The sequence below is a fragment of the Marmota monax genome, unplaced genomic scaffold (genome assembly GCF_021218885.2).
Source record: "Marmota monax isolate L192 unplaced genomic scaffold, Marmota_monax_Labrador192_F-V1.1 WCK01_AAM20220418_F8-fsc00122, whole genome shotgun sequence".
NCBI classification, from domain to species: domain Eukaryota; kingdom Metazoa; phylum Chordata; class Mammalia; order Rodentia; family Sciuridae; genus Marmota; species Marmota monax.
The window spans coordinates 5,462,116-5,481,419 of record NW_026695223.1 but is presented as its reverse complement, the minus strand read 5'-3'; the positions used below and the strand labels follow the sequence as shown (position 1 = coordinate 5,481,419).

Here is a 19,304-nt window from a genome sequence, read left to right as displayed (position 1 = left end):
CAGTGGGGGAAGCTGCTCAGTTCAAGGCAGGTTCAGGAAGCAGAGAGAGAGGAAGCGGGGAGAAGCCACAAGGAAGATGTACCTTTCCAGGACAGAAGTAGGCTTCCAAGGCACACCCCCAGCGACCCACCTTCTCCAGCCATGCCCCACCTTCCTACAGTTACCACCCAGTCCATCCAAACCTATTAGGTTACAGCTTTCACAATCCAATCATCTCACCTCCAACTATTTCTCCATTAATACAATAGCTGTTGTGGGACCCTTCATATCCAAACCATAACAGTCAGATAACATGGCAATTGTTTTTATAAATGCTTAATCTTTCTAACAACTTTGCAAGGATGGAGCTACTATGTACTACAGAATATTCTCATTTTGAAGATAAGAATGATTGAATGATTATCTCCCACAAGTCCACTTGTCCTTGCTTCTACATTTAGCAAAATGCATGTTTTCCTGTTCCTAAAAGACACTGTGGACTTTATACCTACAAAGATTTGAACATTTCATCCCTCCCTTTAAACAAAAATTCGAAATTCAATGTGACCAATTCCCTCACCTTACCACACACAAACTTGTTTGCCTTATCTTTCTTCTTAGATTATAAACTTCTTGAAGTCATGGATAATTCACCATTCACTCTTCCCCAGCCCACAACATAGACTCTTATAGACAGAGGATACTCAATAAATACTTGTTAATAAGTAAGTGGCAAATGTTTGAACAGGAAGGATCAACTATATTCAGATATGCAGACTATGACCTGGAAGAAAAACTGAAGGTTATACTTAGTATGAGTATCTGGCATTCTTGAACTAGCAGATCAGCTGAGATGGTTCTCCAGTATGAATCCCACCAAAGCACAAAAGAGTCATGGTGTAGAACAGGATGAAAATCCAAAACTGCCATGGGAACTATATTAGATCAAGATGATCCCAGAAGGTGTGCATGTCTGTATGTAAAATGTAATGGCACTAGGACCCTCTAAAAAGGCTAAGTGAAGAGTGCCTTTTGGCATTCCAGGAATCACAAAAACTGTTGAACTGAGTCTGATCATCAGAAAATTCCAGATTGCTAATGGGTCAATAATCTGAACGTGAACCAAAGATCCTGTTACCAAACAAATAAAGTAACTGTATGTAAATTCTAAGCCCATGTTCTTTCCAAAATACCAAGCTATCTTCAGGGAACTGAAGTTAAACACAATTTACAAGAGGCACTACAAAACATAGTCATATCAGAAAGGGTCCCTGAAGACCTACTCAATATTTAAATGTGAGTTCTTTGACAGAAATCAGAAGCCTATGGATCAGAAAATTAAAAAAATCTGCTGACGTCACTGCCTGAGGCTTTAAAAGAATATGAACATGCCTGCTACTACAAGTAATGGGATGCTCTCAATTTATTCCAAGTCATAAATGCTTTATTTATTACCTCAGGACTGCAAAATAAGTTATTTCAATAACAATTTTACATAGAGAGAAAAATCCCATTGATCCATACTGTTTCCCAAAAAGGGTATTTCCCACTACAGTTTAGAGGCACATATAAGTCCTACCACCGGCTTTTCCCTTGATGCATGCAAAGAGTTTTGCTTTGTACAAAACAGATTTCAAGTTCAGACGTGTCAGGGTTTTTAGCCCTGGTTCCCTCCTGACCTGCGGGAAAGATGGGGAGAGCACGCCCTGTCCAGGATGAGCCAAGAAAGGAGAGGGCTGACTGACCGCCCACATCCCTCGCCGGAGGATAATCAGACACGTCAGGGAGAACAGTCAAAGCAGGAGCTCGTTTATTGAGAAAACACACACGGCTAATATAATGTACAGGAGCCAATCAGGATAAAGATCAGCAGGGTGGGGAGAATTCACATGTACACCCATCCTATAGGCAGTAATGGGACACGAGGGCGGAAGGGTTCTGAGCCTATCCTAGAGGTGGTTCAATTTTTCATTACAGCCCAAGGTAAGGCCTTCTGGCTGATCGCCAGGCACCATCCTAGCCATGTGCGGCCCCAAGGTCGGGAAGCAGGTAACAGCCAGCAAGTTAGGTTTCCTCTTTTCTGATGTAACATGCCCCACATGTTAGTTGGTGGCAATTTTAACAATGCAAGGGTTAACATTTTTAATAATATAAAGCAAGCCAAGAGTATTTTCTCAAGAATGTACTTGCTACAAAAGGAGGGAGAGAGAAGGAAAGGCAGGCAAGTAGGAAAGGAGGAAGTAAAGTTGCTAGTTAACAATGAAATTAATAAAATACCCAGAATGAAGAATAAACCAACATCAATGGAATGTCAGTATGCCATATCACAGTGAAGTTGATCCTCTCCAGAAGCCCTTGCCAAAAATATGTTTTATCTCATTTAAACATAAGCTCTGTGATTTACCCCCGAGATATGAACTTACCCACCAGTCAAGCAGGAACTCCTTGATATATACAGCAATTTTCAGGCTTATAATCCCTGTTTTTACTATTTTTATTTCTTCAAATATGAAAGCTATACAGCAGCCAGGCAAATAAAATGCCTTTGTGAAAGTTTCCAAGCCCAAGCTCCATTTCCTAGAAATATGAAGCTTTAAGGCTGAAAAAGTCCTTAGAAATTATCTAGTCTAACTTTTCAATCTTTCCTTCACACATGCCGATCCCTATAAATCAAACCATAAGACAATATCCATTAGTAACAAAATTTACTACAGCAGTGATTCTCATCTGGGCAAAGACACACAAAACATGTACAGCTTCAATCTCAGGTCTCTCTAGGTCCCAAGTGATTCTGATATGTTCACTTAAGCTGTGTTTCTCATTTCCTTTGACCTTTACAAAGTAACTAATTAACTTAGTACAAAGCTATCTAATTAACTTAGTACAAATAAATCTTCAGCCTAGAATTGCCCATGGTTAGAAGTTTAGCTAGAAGGCTCAGAACTTCAGTCTCCTGATTCTCTTCACTCTGCCTATATTCTGTATTCCCCAGTGACAAAAACACAATCAACAAAGCACTGTCCATTCTTTCATGATATACATAGGCAAATGCAACCACCAACAGTCACCTAATCCATGGATTACCACACAGGTTTATTATACTTTCTTCCTACAAGTGAGCTTAGGTAAAATCCAACAACTGAATCTAGCACCACTCTATTTAATAATTCAAGAACATTTATTAGCCAAATTCAACCTCTGTCCATGATGGAAAGGCCTCAACTCCAAAAATCACCCTTTCCCACCTAATCTATTATCAGACCCTAGCCATTTTATTCTATACTTATGTAGAACAAGTTACTACTTGTGTACACTTCAAGTACCTTCTAATTTCCCATGTTTTTTGCACACAACTTGTTCCCCCTCAATTCAGGATAGGAAGTTCATGAAAGATAGCATCCCCTGAGGGGTTTCTCAGCTAACCAAGCTGATCATCTTGGCCTGCTTAGCGAAGTTTTCATTAGCAGAGTATGGTTTTGCAGTTTATCCTCTCACCCTACAGACCAAGAGAAATGGAAGCAGAGAAAGCCTTTATCTCCAGAGCTTTCTCTTTCTCTTAAAGCATGAAACATTCTTCTTCCATTCTCTTACTCTAGACTTAGGTTACCACAGAATATCAATTTCTCTTCCTACCTTACTATCCTAGTTGGCTGAATTCTGTACACAATAGGAAGAAAATTCTTTGTGACTGGCGGCTGAGTTTTCACTGAGGTCCAGATGGCACTGCCATCAGGCCAGGCTCTGGCAGCACTAAAGGGCATCCTCTTCAGAGCTGTAACCACCAGCCAATTTGTCAACGATTTCTACTCCTACCCAATTCTCATAAGTTCTCTACTGATAACTTTCATGGTTCATTCACTTCTCCCCATTTTCTGCTCCTTTTATCATCCATTCATTTCCATCCAACAGTCCAATTTAAACATTCTATGCCAGATACTTTTCCATATGCTGTGTAACATTCACTTTACTAGGACACTAGTTCCTTCTGTTTGGCCATTATAAATTTGCATGTGCAATTATAAGCAAATGCATATTGGGTTTCAGTTATATATAATCAAGCACTTGAGCTTATTTACATAGATAAAGAGAAGACAGAAATCATTACATAGATTATGAAGCTATTCAAGAAGAAAGCACTGGATGAGAGAGTCCCTTTACATCTCCCTCCTGCCTAACAAGTTCTCTATAAATAGTCCGCATGAAATGATATTAACTTTGGGATCCAGGACACATGATGGATCTGGGCAGCTTCTGACCTACAAACACAGAAGTTAGGAGGTACTATTGTCAGTATTTTTCCTGTTCTACAAACATAAATATTTAAGATGCTGGTTACAACCTAGAAAGGGGCTAATTTTAGCATCAGCTATGATTATTCTCTTCAGTGCTTGGAGCAACTAAAACCACTGATCTGAAAATCCCTAAAACTTATGTGAAGTTAACAAAATATAACTTAATATAACTGCCTTTTCAGCTCAGCACCCCCCAATAAACATGAGGAAAAAAATAAATAGTACAGATTTTTTGAAAAAAAAAAAAAAATCTGCTTTTCAGATAATCTAACAAAGGAGTTGAAAGGAAAGTGAATATAATTAAACTTCATTGTACTTAAAAAAAAAAAAAGTTTCCTTATTCCCTATCAAATCTGGGCTGACAGGCATGTAATTTAATTGCCCATAAATGAGCTTCTTTAAATAGCACCCATTAATACCCCAATTTCAGCATCAGCCTGTGCAGAGAGAGAAAAAGGTGAACTTTGAAGTGGCTAAAAAGCAAAACAAACAGCTTTCTGGAATTTGCAACAAAATCTGCAATGAGGAAAAGCAGGAAGGGAGAATAAGTTTTCTTATCAGCTGCTGTGGAGGCAGTTGGGCCCCAGGCCACTGCCTGCAGTCAGGCTACTCCCAACAGGTGTCAAGGTAAAACATGTGCTTTGTCAGAAATCTCAGAGACACTGAAAAACAAAGCACAAGACACTCCTGAAATCATATTCTGAACTAAAAGAAAAATGAGGCTAGTCAAGTGTGACTCATGCATAATTTACCCCTCGAATCTAACACATTCCATCCAGATATCCTGTCAGGGTCTCAAACTCAGCGTTACCTAAAACAGAATGTAAAGGCTCCTCCTCAAACCAATTCTCCCTGACAACTTCCCTCTTTCTATATCACCAATTATCCTAGTCTTGAGGCTAGAAAAGGGTTTCTTCCACATTCTTCTCCTTCAACCAAACACCCAATCACCTAGCAATATAACTATTAGCTTGACTTTTTTTCCTGGGTTTTTTTTTTGTGTGTGTGTGTGTGCGCGCGCGCTCAAACTCAGGGCCTTGTGCATGGCAGTCAAGCTACATCCCCAGTCCAATAGCTAGCACTTACCAAGCACTTACCAAGGACTAACTTACAAGCCCAGCACAGTACCAGGCACTTAAGACATATCCCCTCATCCAATCTTTACAATTAGCCTGCCAAATAGATATTTGTTTTGAAGTAAGGCTCAGAGTTTAAGTTGGTTAAGTAACTTGACAAGGCCACATAGCTAATAAGTAGGGGAAACCCAAACCAGAAAGATGCCCACCTGCTTCAACACCCATGCTCACAAATTATTCACACTACCACCATCTCACATCCACATTTTTATTTTTCCATTCCTGATGCCAACCCTATGCTCCAGGCCTCTATTATCTTTCTGACATGCCCTTTCAACTTTCATGCCTTTCTCCTCAAATGTACCAGGGACAGGGTTGCTGGATTAACCTTGCTGAGTGCTACTTTGTTCCTGACATTCTTCTCCCCTTCAGATCTTCACTATTCCCTAAATACTACAGACTTCCTGTAGTCAAGCCTTCCGCAACTGGTTTCCCTAAATCCTACTGAAAACATGCCATTCTACAAACCCCTCAAACTCCTCACCAATTTCCATACACTGCATTTCCGTTTTCTGCCTCTGCTTGAGGAGTACCACCTAGAACACTGGGCCACTCAGTGTACAAGGTCTGACTGAAAAGGACATCATTATGATGCTTTCACAGTTGAGAAGGAAAAAGCCAGGAAAAAAAAAATGCTATTCTTTGTGCCAAGCACTGTTCCAAAAAAAGTCTGCATGACAACCCAAAGAGATGGGTACTATTACTATCTCCAGTTTATAAACAGAGAGCTGACATACAGAGAGGGTAGGGAACTTACCCAGGGTTTCACTGCTGGGGTTCCACACAGTGGGGTTCTATAGCCCCCTCTTACTCATTCTGCTTCAGGGAACTCTCAGAAGTGATCCTTCGTAACTATCTTATGGGTGGATTAGCTAATCCCATCTGAATCCACTGGTCAATCTTAATATCACTAACAACAGGTCACCCAATCACCATGTGCCTCCTAAAGTCATACCACATGAAACCCACCACACACCTAACAAGAATTTTTGCCAAATAAGAAACCAGAATCTAATATGCCTCTGATCAGACCACCTCCAACTTCAGTCACTTGGAAGTCTGGCTAAAAGGGCAAATTCTGACTCAGCAAGTTGGAGTAGGATCTAAGATTTGTCATGACTTAGAGCTCCTAGAAGGTGCTGACCTGATGGATCCTGGCCACAATGAGAGGAGCAAAGCTCTAGCACCTGGATCTAGTCCTCAGCTGACAAGACCCAGGAGGGCTAGAGGAACAAATGCATGCATGGCTGCGGCCAAAACAAGGCATGGGAGACACAGGCCTCAGGTGCAAAAGCTAAGGGCATGCCAAAAAATACAGTCATGGAGCTAAATATCTTACAAAATAAAAAAAGAATGTCAAAAGCCTGTAACATACATTATCACAATTTTCAATAAAGTCACCAGGTTTTCTTTGTGCCTCGTGCTCTAGTATATGGCTCTGTGCAGCAGTAAACACCACACACAGGCTATCTAACAAATCCAGGGTATGAAAAATTCTACAGGGCAAATATAGTACTGATTTCCAAAATAAATATTATGAGAATCATGGTTCAAGACACTTTAGAGGTTGACACTAACTGCAAAGTATAAAACTTGTTTTGATATTGATTCAAATGAAATTCACTGTAAACCATAATTTGGGGACAATTAAAAATATGTAAATACAGACATAGCTAATATAAAAGACCTATTTTTAATTTTGTTAGGTTCCTGATAATGACACTGTGACTTAATTTTTCAAGTCCTTACTTACTGGAGATAAAGTACTGAAGTGTTTGTGGTTAAAATGATATAAAATGTGAGATTTGTTTTAAAACAGTCCAATCAAAAAGTAGAGGACACAGAAGATTAGTGTGTTAAAAGGGAAAATTCCTTAGGCCAATTAAATCTAGTAGAGTTTATATGAGCAAAGCAAAAATGATTCATGAGTCAGGCATCTCCCAGAACCAGAGCAGATTCTAGAACTTCAGCCACCATGGTGATCTGGCAGCATTTACAGAGAAACAGAAATGAGATACAAAAAAACAACCCAACTGACTAAAGATTGGTTCACCAACCAGCCAATTGGCTACAGCATAGTTGATAGCTTATAGTTAGTTCACTGGCTACAGGGCTCATCAACCAAAGCTCAGTTACCCCAATTAAACTCTCTATTGGCTTGGTCTGTTGTTCCCAGTACTGGTGCCTAGTCCAGATCAACAGCCTCTTACAAAATGTTAAAATTTGTTTTAGCTGGGTGATGTCACAGGGGACTCACTCTAGCATTGTAATTTTTGTGTTTAAAATTTCTATGATAAAATTTTTTTAAAAATTGATCCTTTTTTTTTCCTTAGACACCCTACCATTTACTTTAAACCCCTCAGGACATAGTGCATACTGCCTTATACATCTATTGTAAAAATAGATTTTTCAATTTGTGCTATCATTATCTCATTTAAACATCAAAATAATGCTTGGACATATTATACAGATGAACAAAAGTGACATTCAGCAATCTTCAATAACTTGCCCAAAGTCACATGCCTAGCAAGAGATGAAGGCAAGACTCAAACCCATACCTGACTGACTTGAAGCCCAGACTCTGAAACACTGTTATAATAACCTCTCACGCCACAGGGACCTTATGACATAAGCCCTCTCAGATTATATGTAGTCTTCATATCACCAGTGTCATCTGAGACACAGTAGCCATTTTGAGGGGTCAGGATCAAAACTACCTGGTTTTGGGTCATGGCTGACACTTATTTGCTGTGTGACCTTGGGCAAATTACTTAATCTGGCTATCCCTTTTTCTTCATCTGCAGAGACCTATTATTCTCATGTTAGTGTGAGATTAATAACCATCTCATAAAGTTATTACAAAGATAACATGAGATACTAAATGCAAGGTGCTTAGAATCCTGTCTGGCACATGGCAATCACTGATTGTTAGATAATATTATCATCATTATCTCTAAATTCTTAATAAAATTGAATGACGCTGAACACACCTGTTAGGCAAACTTATAGCCAATTATTTTTTTCTCATTTGGAAATTGTTTTTTACCATATAACTTGAAAGGCAACTCCCACCAATGCTTAGAAAAGCCAAAGTACAGTAATCCTAATTTTCTGTGTGGAGAAAAAAACTTTCAACAGTAATAAAAATCTATGAACCCAAGGCTCAAGACCATAGCTGCATTTTCTTTGCAAACTTAATGTTAAGGGATTTATGGTATTGTGAGATTTTTAATTTCTAGGAAAGGGTACCAGGAATTCAGATAACTAGAGAAGACTGATGCTCCACCAAAATAAATAGGAGGAAGTCTTGGATCACAAGCCAAGGTTGGTGGCAGAATTGGTGTTGAAAGCATGGAGCCAAATGAGTAAACTGAGAACTTGGAGCCAAAACTAAGCAGGAGCAGAGCCACTGTTAACTACCGAGCCAAGCGGGTTAGTTGAGATGGAGTGCCATGGCTCACTGGCCAAAACCACAGGAAGACACATCAGAGCCAGCATAAGCACGGACAAGGTTCCAGTGATGACAGGAACAATCTGAGCTCGAGTCAGAAGGACAGGGTTTGGATATGGCTTACTGGCCAGAACTGCTTTCGCCCTGCCTCTTTTGTGGTTGTCAGTCTTCAAACTAGACTTTTCCAAGTTGTTTTGTTACACATAGAAGGTGTAACAGAAGGTCTTATTAGACCATCTGGCAGGTCCTTGTTTTCCTGCTCCATTAGCTGACTCTCAAGTCACCATCAGTATTTATTGTAATCCCAAAGTAGTTTTGATTATATCAATATACTCACACTAACATTTATCAAACTTTTATATCTAGCAGACACTAAGCTAAAAATTTCACAGTTATCTTATTCAAAGCTTTAATGTCCCAATGAGATGCTGTTATCATCCCCATTCTACAGATGAGAGCCCAGAGTCACACTGCTATCAAGTGTCACTTCTGTCTGAGTCCAGAGACAACTTTTATACTATACTGCTTCCTTTCTTATGCTGCTTTCTCTACTTTCTATTAGCAGATTCTTTGCTACTGAAAGGACTGGCAATGAGTGGGAAGCTATTGCAGGTAAACTGCTGACATGATGAACTGAGCAACCTGGAACATCATCTTCCCCAGGGAACCCAGAAAGCTCGGTAAGAGCAGTTGAAGAGGAATGAGCAATACTTAAATTCTCTTTACTTTCAGCAAACAGGGCCATTTCCTCCTCTTCAATCACTCTTACTGAGTTGAGAGCAGTCCCCGCTGCTCCTGTCAACTACTGCGACCTGCTGTGGGGAAATTATGCAGAAGAAAAAGAAAGCATAGACTTTGTCTTTGAAACTTGGGAGAAGGGAGAAAAAAGAAGAGGGAGGAATTCCCAATAGAGAAGAAAATGTTGGTATACTATTAACTATCACTAGTGGAATAAAACCTGCAAATAAATACCTGATATCAAAAGAGAAATTAAAGGCAGAAATAAAAAAGAAACAGAATAAAAATAAATTAAAATATGCAATTCTTCCCAACTCTACTACAAAAAGTTTTTTTTCCTATTTACACAGAGTCTCAAGAGATTCTCAAGAGACACAGATCTGGTGGATAAAAACATGATGGCCCCCAAATCTATATATCATAACTGAAAACAACATGCAGTTATAATCACCTATGAAGTATGCAGAGTGAGAAGGGAAACTGGGCACCAGCATTGGAAGGACAAGCAGAGCAAGAAGACACCTCAAAGATAAATGAAAGTGATACAGTTGAAGAGAATTTGTTTGTTTGTTTGTTTAAGTTTGTTGAGTTTGAGGCACCTGTGAAGCACCCAAGGAGACATTAAGCAATTGAAGTTATAATCAGGTCAGAAGCTCAGAAAAGAGCTTTATGGAGACAAAAGTTAGGGAGCCAGAGGCAAGGGGGAAATAGTGTTTCAAGAATAGTCAATAGTGTCTAAAAAGGATGAGAAATAAAACTGGTGAAAATAATTCTAATGAAGACTGAACAGGATGTATCATGAGTCGGAAGTAAACAAAAAGTTCAGCTATGATGAGAGGAAGGAATTGGGAGATGGAAAAGGCCAGACAGGACAGGTGAAAAATGGAGTTAAGAAGTGTATATGATGTGTTGGATCGAGGAATCTAGAAGAGTAAAAAAGTGAAAAGTAGGGAAAAGTGATTGGAAAGAAACCAGGAAGGTCACAAAGTTTTGATAACACTGAAGAATGGGAGTAAGAGAATGAGAAAACTGGAGTAATAGAGGCTATAATGGGACTAGGTGCCAAAGTTCCATATTTCAGAAGTGGAATGGGAGTAAGTGATGTTCAGGTTTAGCATTCAACCAGTGCCAGGTAGGGAGTGTGAAAGAGGACACAGCAGTGGTCAAAGTTCCAGGAATAGAGAACGAAGGATTTGGCAATTTCTTGGCTATGATATCAAAGCATAGGAAAAAAAAAAGCAACAATAGCAAAAGTAGACAATGGCACTATATCAAGCTTTAAAACTTCTATGCACCAAAGAATAAAGTCAGCACACTGAAACAAAGATACACAGAAAGGTAACAAAGAGCTGGGATGCAGGTCAGGGGTAGAGCAACTGCCTAGTATGGACAAAACCCTAGGTTCAATCCTCAGTACTGCCAAAAAAAAAAAAAAAAAAATGCTCAAAGCAGTAAAAAATATTTGCAAATTCTATATCTCCTAAGGAGTTAATATTCAGGAAACATAAAGAATTTCTATAGTTCAAAATAAATAAATAGCCTAACTAAAAAGAGGGCAAAGGACTTGAACAGACATTTCTCCAAAGATGACACAGAAATGGCTGAAAGATATATGAAAAAGTATTTCATATCATTAATCAATAGACAAAAGCAAATCAAAACCACAATGACATATCACCTCACTACCATTAGGATGGCATTACTTTTAAAAAACCAAAATAGCATGTTAGTGAGGATGGAGAGGGAGAAATTGGAACCCTTGTGCACTGTTGGTGGAACTGTAAAATGATGCTGCTGCTATGGGAAACAGTAGAAAGGTTCCTTAAAAAATTAAAAATAGAATCACCATATGATCCAGCAATCCCACTTCTGGGTATGTATCTGAAAGAATGGCAAGCAGAATCTTAAAGAGCTATCTGTACACCCAAGTTCACTGCAGTATGATTCATAGTAGGCAAGAGAGAGAAGGAAACCAAATGTCCAATGACAAATACACAGATAAAGAAAATGTAGTATATATGCAATAGAATATTAACTAGTCAGCTTTTAAGAAGAAGGAAATTGTGCCACATGTTATAAGATGGATGAACCTTGAGAACATTTTGCTAAGTGAAATAGGCCAGTCACAAAAAAAATATGATTCCACACATATAAAGGACCTAAAGTAATCAAATTCATAGAAACAGAAAGCAGAATGGTGGCTCCAGGAGCTGCAGGGAGGGGAGGAATGAAGAATTGATGTTCAGTGAGAATCAGTTTTGTAAAACAAATAAGTTCTAGGAATCCCAGCAATATGAATATACTTAACACTAAGAACCTGTACATTCACAAATGATTAATGTGGTCAAGTTTATATGTTTTTCACAAGTTAAAAATAAGTGGAGGGCTGGGGTAGTGGCTCAGTGGCAAAGCGCTTGCCTAGCATGTATCAGGCACTGGGTTCGATCCCCAAAACCACATAATAAATAAATAAATAAGGAAAGAAAGAAAGGTATTGTATCCATCTACAACTAAAAAATATTAAAATAAATAAAAATAAATAGATGGAGCTAAACAGTATCAAAGTTTGAGAAAAATAAACACAAAAGGACAACAGGGGTTTTGCATTTGGGGTGGCAACCTTGAATGTCAAAGGTGGAGACAGAGCAAAATGTCTGGCTCCTACCACAGTGAATTCAAGCTATTTCAGAACCAATTTAGAGTCAGGCCTCTTCTGGTGCCAGAGACCTAATGGCCCTTTTCAAAGTCTCAAGACTCTAAGGGCAAAAAAATATTACAGTACCTCTGAAGACATCCTGAACAGGGGTCACAGCTACTCAAATTTCACCTAGTCAAGGAAGCAGCAGTAACTCCCAGTGAGTGGGAGCATCCTCTGACCAAGCTGATCCTGGTCTAGCTCTGAGTTCCTGCAAAGGAGGTACAGGAGCCTCTCCTTGAGGGCTCATGTTAGTTAAAAAAAGGAGGAGAAGCCAAATACTACATGTATCATATTTTATTTATTAAAAAAACTATGCTGTCCTTGTCTTTTCTGATATTACACATGGTAAGTTTCTGAGGTCTGCTTATTTCATTAGATGCTAACTAATGAAATGTAAATGCTTAGTCTTGATGATACTTAGAAAAGAAGATGCTCCAACTTATACAGTTGCAGAACAGAAGATACCATGCTGCATCATAAAGTCATTTCTGACAGTGGTAAATTAAAAACAATCACAAAAGTATCCATGTGATTCTCTTCCAATGAGGAAACCTACAATACAAAGCACAGCCATTCTGTTTTCTGTTTTACATAGATTCAGTGTTGCTATAGACTTAAGATGTAACACTTAATTCGCAAAAGACTGCAACCCATTGGCTGCTTAATAGTTTCTATGATTTTTTTATATAAAAAAATTAAAAATTCTCTGTTGATTTAAATCTTATTTCCATATTAAAATGGAAAAGGAGCTCCAGCACATTCTTCTCCCTCCAAGGCTAATAAATATACATAATTGCACTGAATTCCTTATTCAAACAAAAGGCTTGAAAGTTTTTGTTTCATTGAAATTGACCTAGGTTAATGGGATAGATGGAGATGGTCAGAGGGAATGGAAGAAACAGCTGGTAAGTATCTAGCAACCAGAGTGATGGCAGATCAAGAGATCATACTAAGAAAGAGCAGGAACAAAATTCCAAGGAGATACTTTTCACAAGTTAAAAATAAGTGGAGGGCTGGGGTAGGGACACATTATGTGTCCTAATTCCTGTCTGAACTTGAAAGAGGACTTTACTTTTTGTGTGATAGGCCTCAATTTCTTCAACTACAAATAAAATGAATAAAAACAGCTTCACTTCCAATCTCATTAGAATAATCCATATCTATTGAAGTATGAGTGTAATAGCTCCATGTAATTTTAATTGTATAGAACTGGTTACAATAAGAAATCTTTGTCTTGGCTTTGGCTTGAATAAGTTTTTTTGTTTGATTGTTTTTACATCACAGTATTTTAGAGGGAAAAGAACTGCTGAGTAAAACTTCAGCCTGAGGCTCTTTAAGGCTGTTTTGCAGTTGGAGAGCAGGTGGGGTGGGACTGTTGATATTTACCAATGTTTCCCGTAGAGCCAATGGCCTCCCCATGTCAGCAGGCAGAGCCCAGCTGTGGTTTTCTTCCAATGATTTCGGAGTGTTTTAAAGAAGACAGTCATCTTCTCCTGGAGATCTGCTAGATGAATAGAAACAGGAAAATAAAAATATAAGTATCAAAGTAATCACGTAGCATCTGATTGCTCCTCTCCATTCCTTCACCCTTTCTTCTTCCTCTTCCCTTGCTGGGTTTCCTCCTTATCACTTCTGCTCTGCCTCTTCTCATCTTTTCCCTTCTAGTCTCATCATCACCATCTTCTCACTCACCAACATTTATTTTCTTCTTCCTTCACATCTTTCTACCTGAACTATATTCTTCCTTCTCAGATCACTAGTTCCTCATTGTAGGAGAAGGAAGGAGGAGGGGCATGAAGAAAGGAAGAGGATTACCAGACTTTTCCTGGCTTTCTGTATTCTTTATATTTTTTTATAGTTGTAGTTGGACATAATACCTTTATTTTATTCATTTATTTATTTTTATGTGGTGCTGAGGATTGAACCCAGGGCCTTGCATGTGCAAGGCGAGTACTCTACCACTGAGCCATAACCCCAGCCTCCTTTTCTGTCTTCTTACAGTCTCATTATATGACTGTTTAAGAGTGTTTGCCCATTAGACATAAAGAATTCAACAATATGTTAGTAATAGTTTATTCAAAACAGAAGAGCACACCAGGCCTCCAATAGGAAAATAAGCAGAGAGGAAATGCACAGGGCTATGAAGAAATGCCCAACTTACTCAGTAATCAAAGATGTGCAAATCACAAAGCAGTATCATTATTTACCTATAAAATTAATAAAAAATTTTAAATTATATTCACTGATGACAAAATACAGTTAGGTAGACATTCTCATATATTCCTGTAAGGAAAGTTAAATAGCACAACTTTACTAAAATTCAAAGTGATAAATACAGACTTATTCTATTTGTTTTCTCCATGGCACTATCATTTGATGATACTTATGTTTATTTGCTAATTTGTTAATCAGTTTACCCCACTGGAATATAAACCCCATGAGAGTAAGGACTTTGTTCTAGTTACTGCTGAATTCTATGCCTTAAGTAAGATCTGGCACATAATGACTATTTAAGAAATATCTATTGAATAAGTCACATAATGGCTATTTAAGAAATATCTATTGAATAAGTCATGTGGTATCAAATATTCCTTTTTTACTGGGAATTTTTACAGATGTGGAAAAACTCAAAATATAACATAAGTAAAATTAACAGGATAAGAAGCCATATATAATTAGTATTATCCCACTATGTACAAATATGAACATAAATTGAAAAAATATCAATACAAATAAATAAAAACAACTTTTTAAGTAATTTCCTCTATGTTGTGGGATGGTGGGTGATGCTTATTTTTAAAATTCTAATATATATGCTAAGTTTTCTTAAAATAAATATAAATTATTTTCTACAGAGATTAAAAATTTAAACAAAAAATTTTTATTACTATGGATGAGTGAGGTAAATAGACCAGAGGAGGAAAAAGCCACTTCCATCGAAGAGACCAGTTCTTTTTTATTACTTTCTATCTGCCTTTCATTAAAATTCCTCACAAGAAAAAATATCCTTACTGCATTCAGAAACGAAGGCAGCATAAGGGAGCCTACCTTGCTATGAGTCCTGCACAACACCCAGGCTGCTGGAGAAAGGGCCCTGAAGGCCTACTTCCTCTCCATCCTGCCCTACACCACTCCTTCACTTAAGAGGACTTTAATAAACAACATATGTGCCAGGCTCTGTACTAGGAGCTAGGGCAGAGAAAAGTCAGACCCATTCTCAAGTACTGACAACTATTAAGCCCATAATTCCTACACAATTATGGTTGCAATACAGTGGGATAAATGTTGAGGGGTGAGCAAGGCTCAGTGGGAGTCTACAAGAAGGGAACTAACTTGAACTGGGTCTCACAAAGGAGCCATGCAGGGTCAGCAAAGTCTTTCCTGAGTCTAGAAGAATGAGGCATCGTCACCAAAGTCAAGAGGGTGCTATGTGAATGCTATGATCTAAATGTTTGTGACCCTCTAAAATACCTGTATTGAAGTCCTAATCCCCAAAATATGCTATTAGGACATAGGGTCTTTGAGAGGTAACTAGGTCATGAAGGTGGCACCCTATGAATGAGATTAGTGAGCCCATGAGAAGAGAAACCAGAGAGATCCCTCTACCCCATCATATTAGGACACAAGAAGAGGGCCCTCAACAGGTACCTAAACATGCTAGCCTCTTGGTTTCAGATTTATAGCCTCCAGAAATGTGAGAAATAAATTTGTTTGTGCCACCCCAGTCTATGGTATTTTTGTTATAGCAGTCTGAATTAAGACAGTGTATAAAAGTGAAAAGGCAGCAAGTTATATTCAGAGAAACACAGGTAGATAGCATAGGGAAGAAGAAATTTCTTTTCTCAGCCATTGCTAGTTTCATGCCTGAGATCCCTATAAGATAAAGAGAAAAGCAAACAAAATTATTTAATGTAATTTTTATGTGACACAGAAGCCTTCAGAAACAAGACCCAAATAGGAAGACCCATGTATTTTTATGCTAACTTTGATGAAGAGTAGATAGTTGTGCAGAAGTACAATTTGATAAAGGATAATGTTCTAATGGCAATGATAGGTGGAACATAGTGAGGCTTGTTTGTTCAGATTCTTCTGTGTCCCTGTGTCTTCAGAAATAAGAGAATTCTTTTCCTCTATGTATATGATGAACACATCTCACAGGAGGGTCTAATAAAGAGGAAAATCAAAGAAGTCTTTCATGATCTGCTTCAGGGGAGAAGGGCAGGAGGTAGTCAGAGAATGACCTTCCTGCTTCTGCTATTTCTTCAAATGCCAAGCGCTATATTCTGGGGTGGTGTGTCTTGAGCCTCATCAAGAGTCTGGTATGAATAAAGAACAGGGTAAACATGGGACAGCATCCTGAATAGAGGTCTCGACTTTTAGTGTAGAGCCTGTTAAAATGCACAGAACTGTTAAAACACCTATTCTTGAGCTTTACCTCCCTTCCCCGTGATCTTCATTTATTCTGAAATTTAGCCGACACCTTCATGTTTTGTTTTGAATTGAACTCATGGGCACTCAACCAGGGAGCCACATCCCTAGCCCTATTTTGTATTTTATTTAGAGACAGGGTCTCACTGAGTTGCTTAGTGCCTCACTTTTGCTGAGGTTGGCTTTGAACTTGTGAACCTCCTGTCTCAACCTTCAGAGAGGCTGGAATTACAGGTGTGCGCCACCACGCCCACTGTCACCTTCATTTTTAACAAGTATGCCCATAACTGTAAGGTCAGCACCATACTGGACTTTGATAAACAGCTGTTTAGGGAGAAAGGATGGTGGGAGTAGGGAGGGTTAGAAAAGACCTTGAATCCACACTAAGGACTTTGGAGTTGAAGACAATGAAAACAATTTCATGGAATTTAAGCAGGTGAGCAATATGGTCATATTTCAACTGTAGTCGCAGAATGTAAAACAGACTGGTAGACACTGAAATTAAAGCTAAACAGAGCCATTAGGAAGTTTTTGCCATAATCCTTAGGCACCTAAAGGAAGGAAGGCACAAAAAAGATAGCACGAGAATGGATTCGGAGGTTTTCAGAAAATATAAATTGTTAGCACTTGGTGATCAACTGATTGTGGGAGGTGAGAGAGGAGGAACCAAGCCAGTTTTTGTGCTTAGGCAACTGGCTAGGTTTATGGAGAAAGGTAGTGTGCAGCTTAAGAGACACTGAAATTGACATGCCTGTGGAGCATCCAAGTGAAAATATGCAGTGGATGGGGCTGGGGTTGTGGCTCCTTGATAGAGCACTTGCTTAGCATTGTGTGAGGCACTGGGATCAATTCTCAGCACCACATATAAATAAACAACATAAAGGCCCATCAACAACTTTAAAAAAAAAAAAAAACACATATTTAGAAAAAGAAAATATCCAGTGGATGTCTAGAGATAGCAGCATGAAACTAGGGGAAACTGGGCAAAAGATACAGATTTGGCATTCATCACTATGGAGGTCAAGTTTGAGAAGAGGTAAAACCACCCAAGGGGAATACCAATAAATTAAAGAACAATCTAAGAGTCAGTAAGGCTGTTTAAAGGTTATCCCTACCCCCAATGGAACTCCCTTTTTGTCACAAATGAATTAATTTGTGTGTTATCCAAGTAATGTGAAAATATGCACCTATCCTAGGGTGGAAAGAGGACTGGCTCATGGGCCTAAAACTAGATTCTTGTCCTGGCTTTGTCAGTTACTGGTGGTGAGAGCCTATAAGTCATTTAACTTGTTTCCATTTCTTGACCAGTAAAATAAGGATACCTCATCGGCTCTGTTTACCTGGTTTAGCAGTGAAGACCACATGTGATAGGTGGAGACTGTCATTTGTAAGTTGAAATAAACTTTTATCACAATTTGCAATGCATTAGTTAACAATGCACAGTCCTTTGTATTTAACTAGAATTGCCATTCCCTCATCTCCAAGTCTAAAATTTATACGTTCAAATTAACTATTTTATCTTAAGAGCCCATTTTCCTCCCTAAAGAATTCCCAAGCCCTAACAGTATTCAACCCCCTTGACGTGACAGGTCGGGGTTGCTCATGACACCTGGAACCCCTCCCGGGCAGGTGCTCTCCATCTGCAGCACCCAACCCCGCCAAGCGCCCGAATGAATGAAGCCATCCACCCCTTCAAGGCTCGGGCACCACTGGCCCCTTTTTGCAAAGGAGTACTCCGAAGCCCCAGGGGAGAAGCGAGTAAGGGTCCCCAGGCTAGCGACAGCTCTAGGACTCCAACGCAGGACACCCGACTCCCGCGGTGACCGTGGATGCGCGCGCCGCGCCGGCCGGGCCCAGGCTGCCACCCTCCAGCGTGCGGCCAGCTGCCCGCGAGCCGCCGCCCGCGCCGCGGGCCCAGGCCAGGCCCAGCCGCCCGGTGCCCCGTGCGCCGCGGCGGCTCCGCCCACGCCCCGGCCCTGCTAGCCGCCCGGCCCGCGCCCCGCGCGCGACTCCGGCACTCACCACCGCCCGGCCCCGCTCACCGCCCTGCCTTTCCTGTGTGCTCTCTCAAGACTCCCCCGCTCGTCGGAGGGAAACCGCTGCCGCCGCCCTCGGGTTCCGCCGCGGGGCTGGAGGAGCGGGCGGGCGGGGCCGGGCTCTGCCGTGCGAGGCGGCCAGGGTGGCGGGACAGCTGCCCTGGAGCTGCCTGCGTCGTCTGCACTCGTTTATTTCATTCTTTCATCCGTCTGTCTATCGCCCAACACTATTTTTTTTTTTTTTTTGGAAAGCTCACCAAGGCAAACACTGTCTTTGGACCTGGAACTAAATCAGAAAATAAATTAACTGAATGAATAAGGCAATTTTAAATAGTGATCAGCCCCAGGAGGAAAACGAAACTGGGTGATATAAAGGAATGGAGTAGGGTGCAGGGGAGAACAATGCTGTTAGGCATCTGAGGCCTCCCGGAGAAAGGAGGGACAAAGGGTCTGAGACCCAGATGGCCCGGAGAAGCAGGCCAAGCCAAGGTCCGGGAAAGGGAGGGCCTGGCGGAGGGAACAGCCAGTGCTGCTAAGGCCCTGGCT

The 19,304-nt window shown here is 40.0% G+C and overlaps 1 protein-coding gene across 6 annotated transcripts in view; it reads right to left on the bottom strand.

The window, feature by feature from the left end:
- The window catches only part of Agk (acylglycerol kinase), a 75,176-nt gene extending 56,333 nt beyond the window's left edge, over positions 1 to 18,843 (bottom strand). The window contains exons 1-3 of one of the 6 annotated variants that reach the window (XM_046434188.2): positions 18,745 to 18,778; positions 14,456 to 14,501; positions 13,681 to 13,795 (exon numbers count right to left, since the gene is read on the bottom strand). In XM_046434188.2, coding sequence (XP_046290144.1) covers positions 13,681 to 13,781 — 101 coding nt within the window. In that variant the 5' untranslated portion in view covers positions 13,782 to 13,795; positions 14,456 to 14,501; positions 18,745 to 18,778. Of the gene's footprint in view, positions 1 to 2,402; positions 2,761 to 13,680; positions 13,799 to 14,455; positions 14,502 to 18,744 lie in introns of those variants that run through there. The other 5 variants (XM_046434192.2, XM_046434190.2, XM_046434189.2 and 2 more) reach the window with 5 other exon arrangements.
- Positions 18,844 to 19,304: the final 461 nt, after the last annotated feature.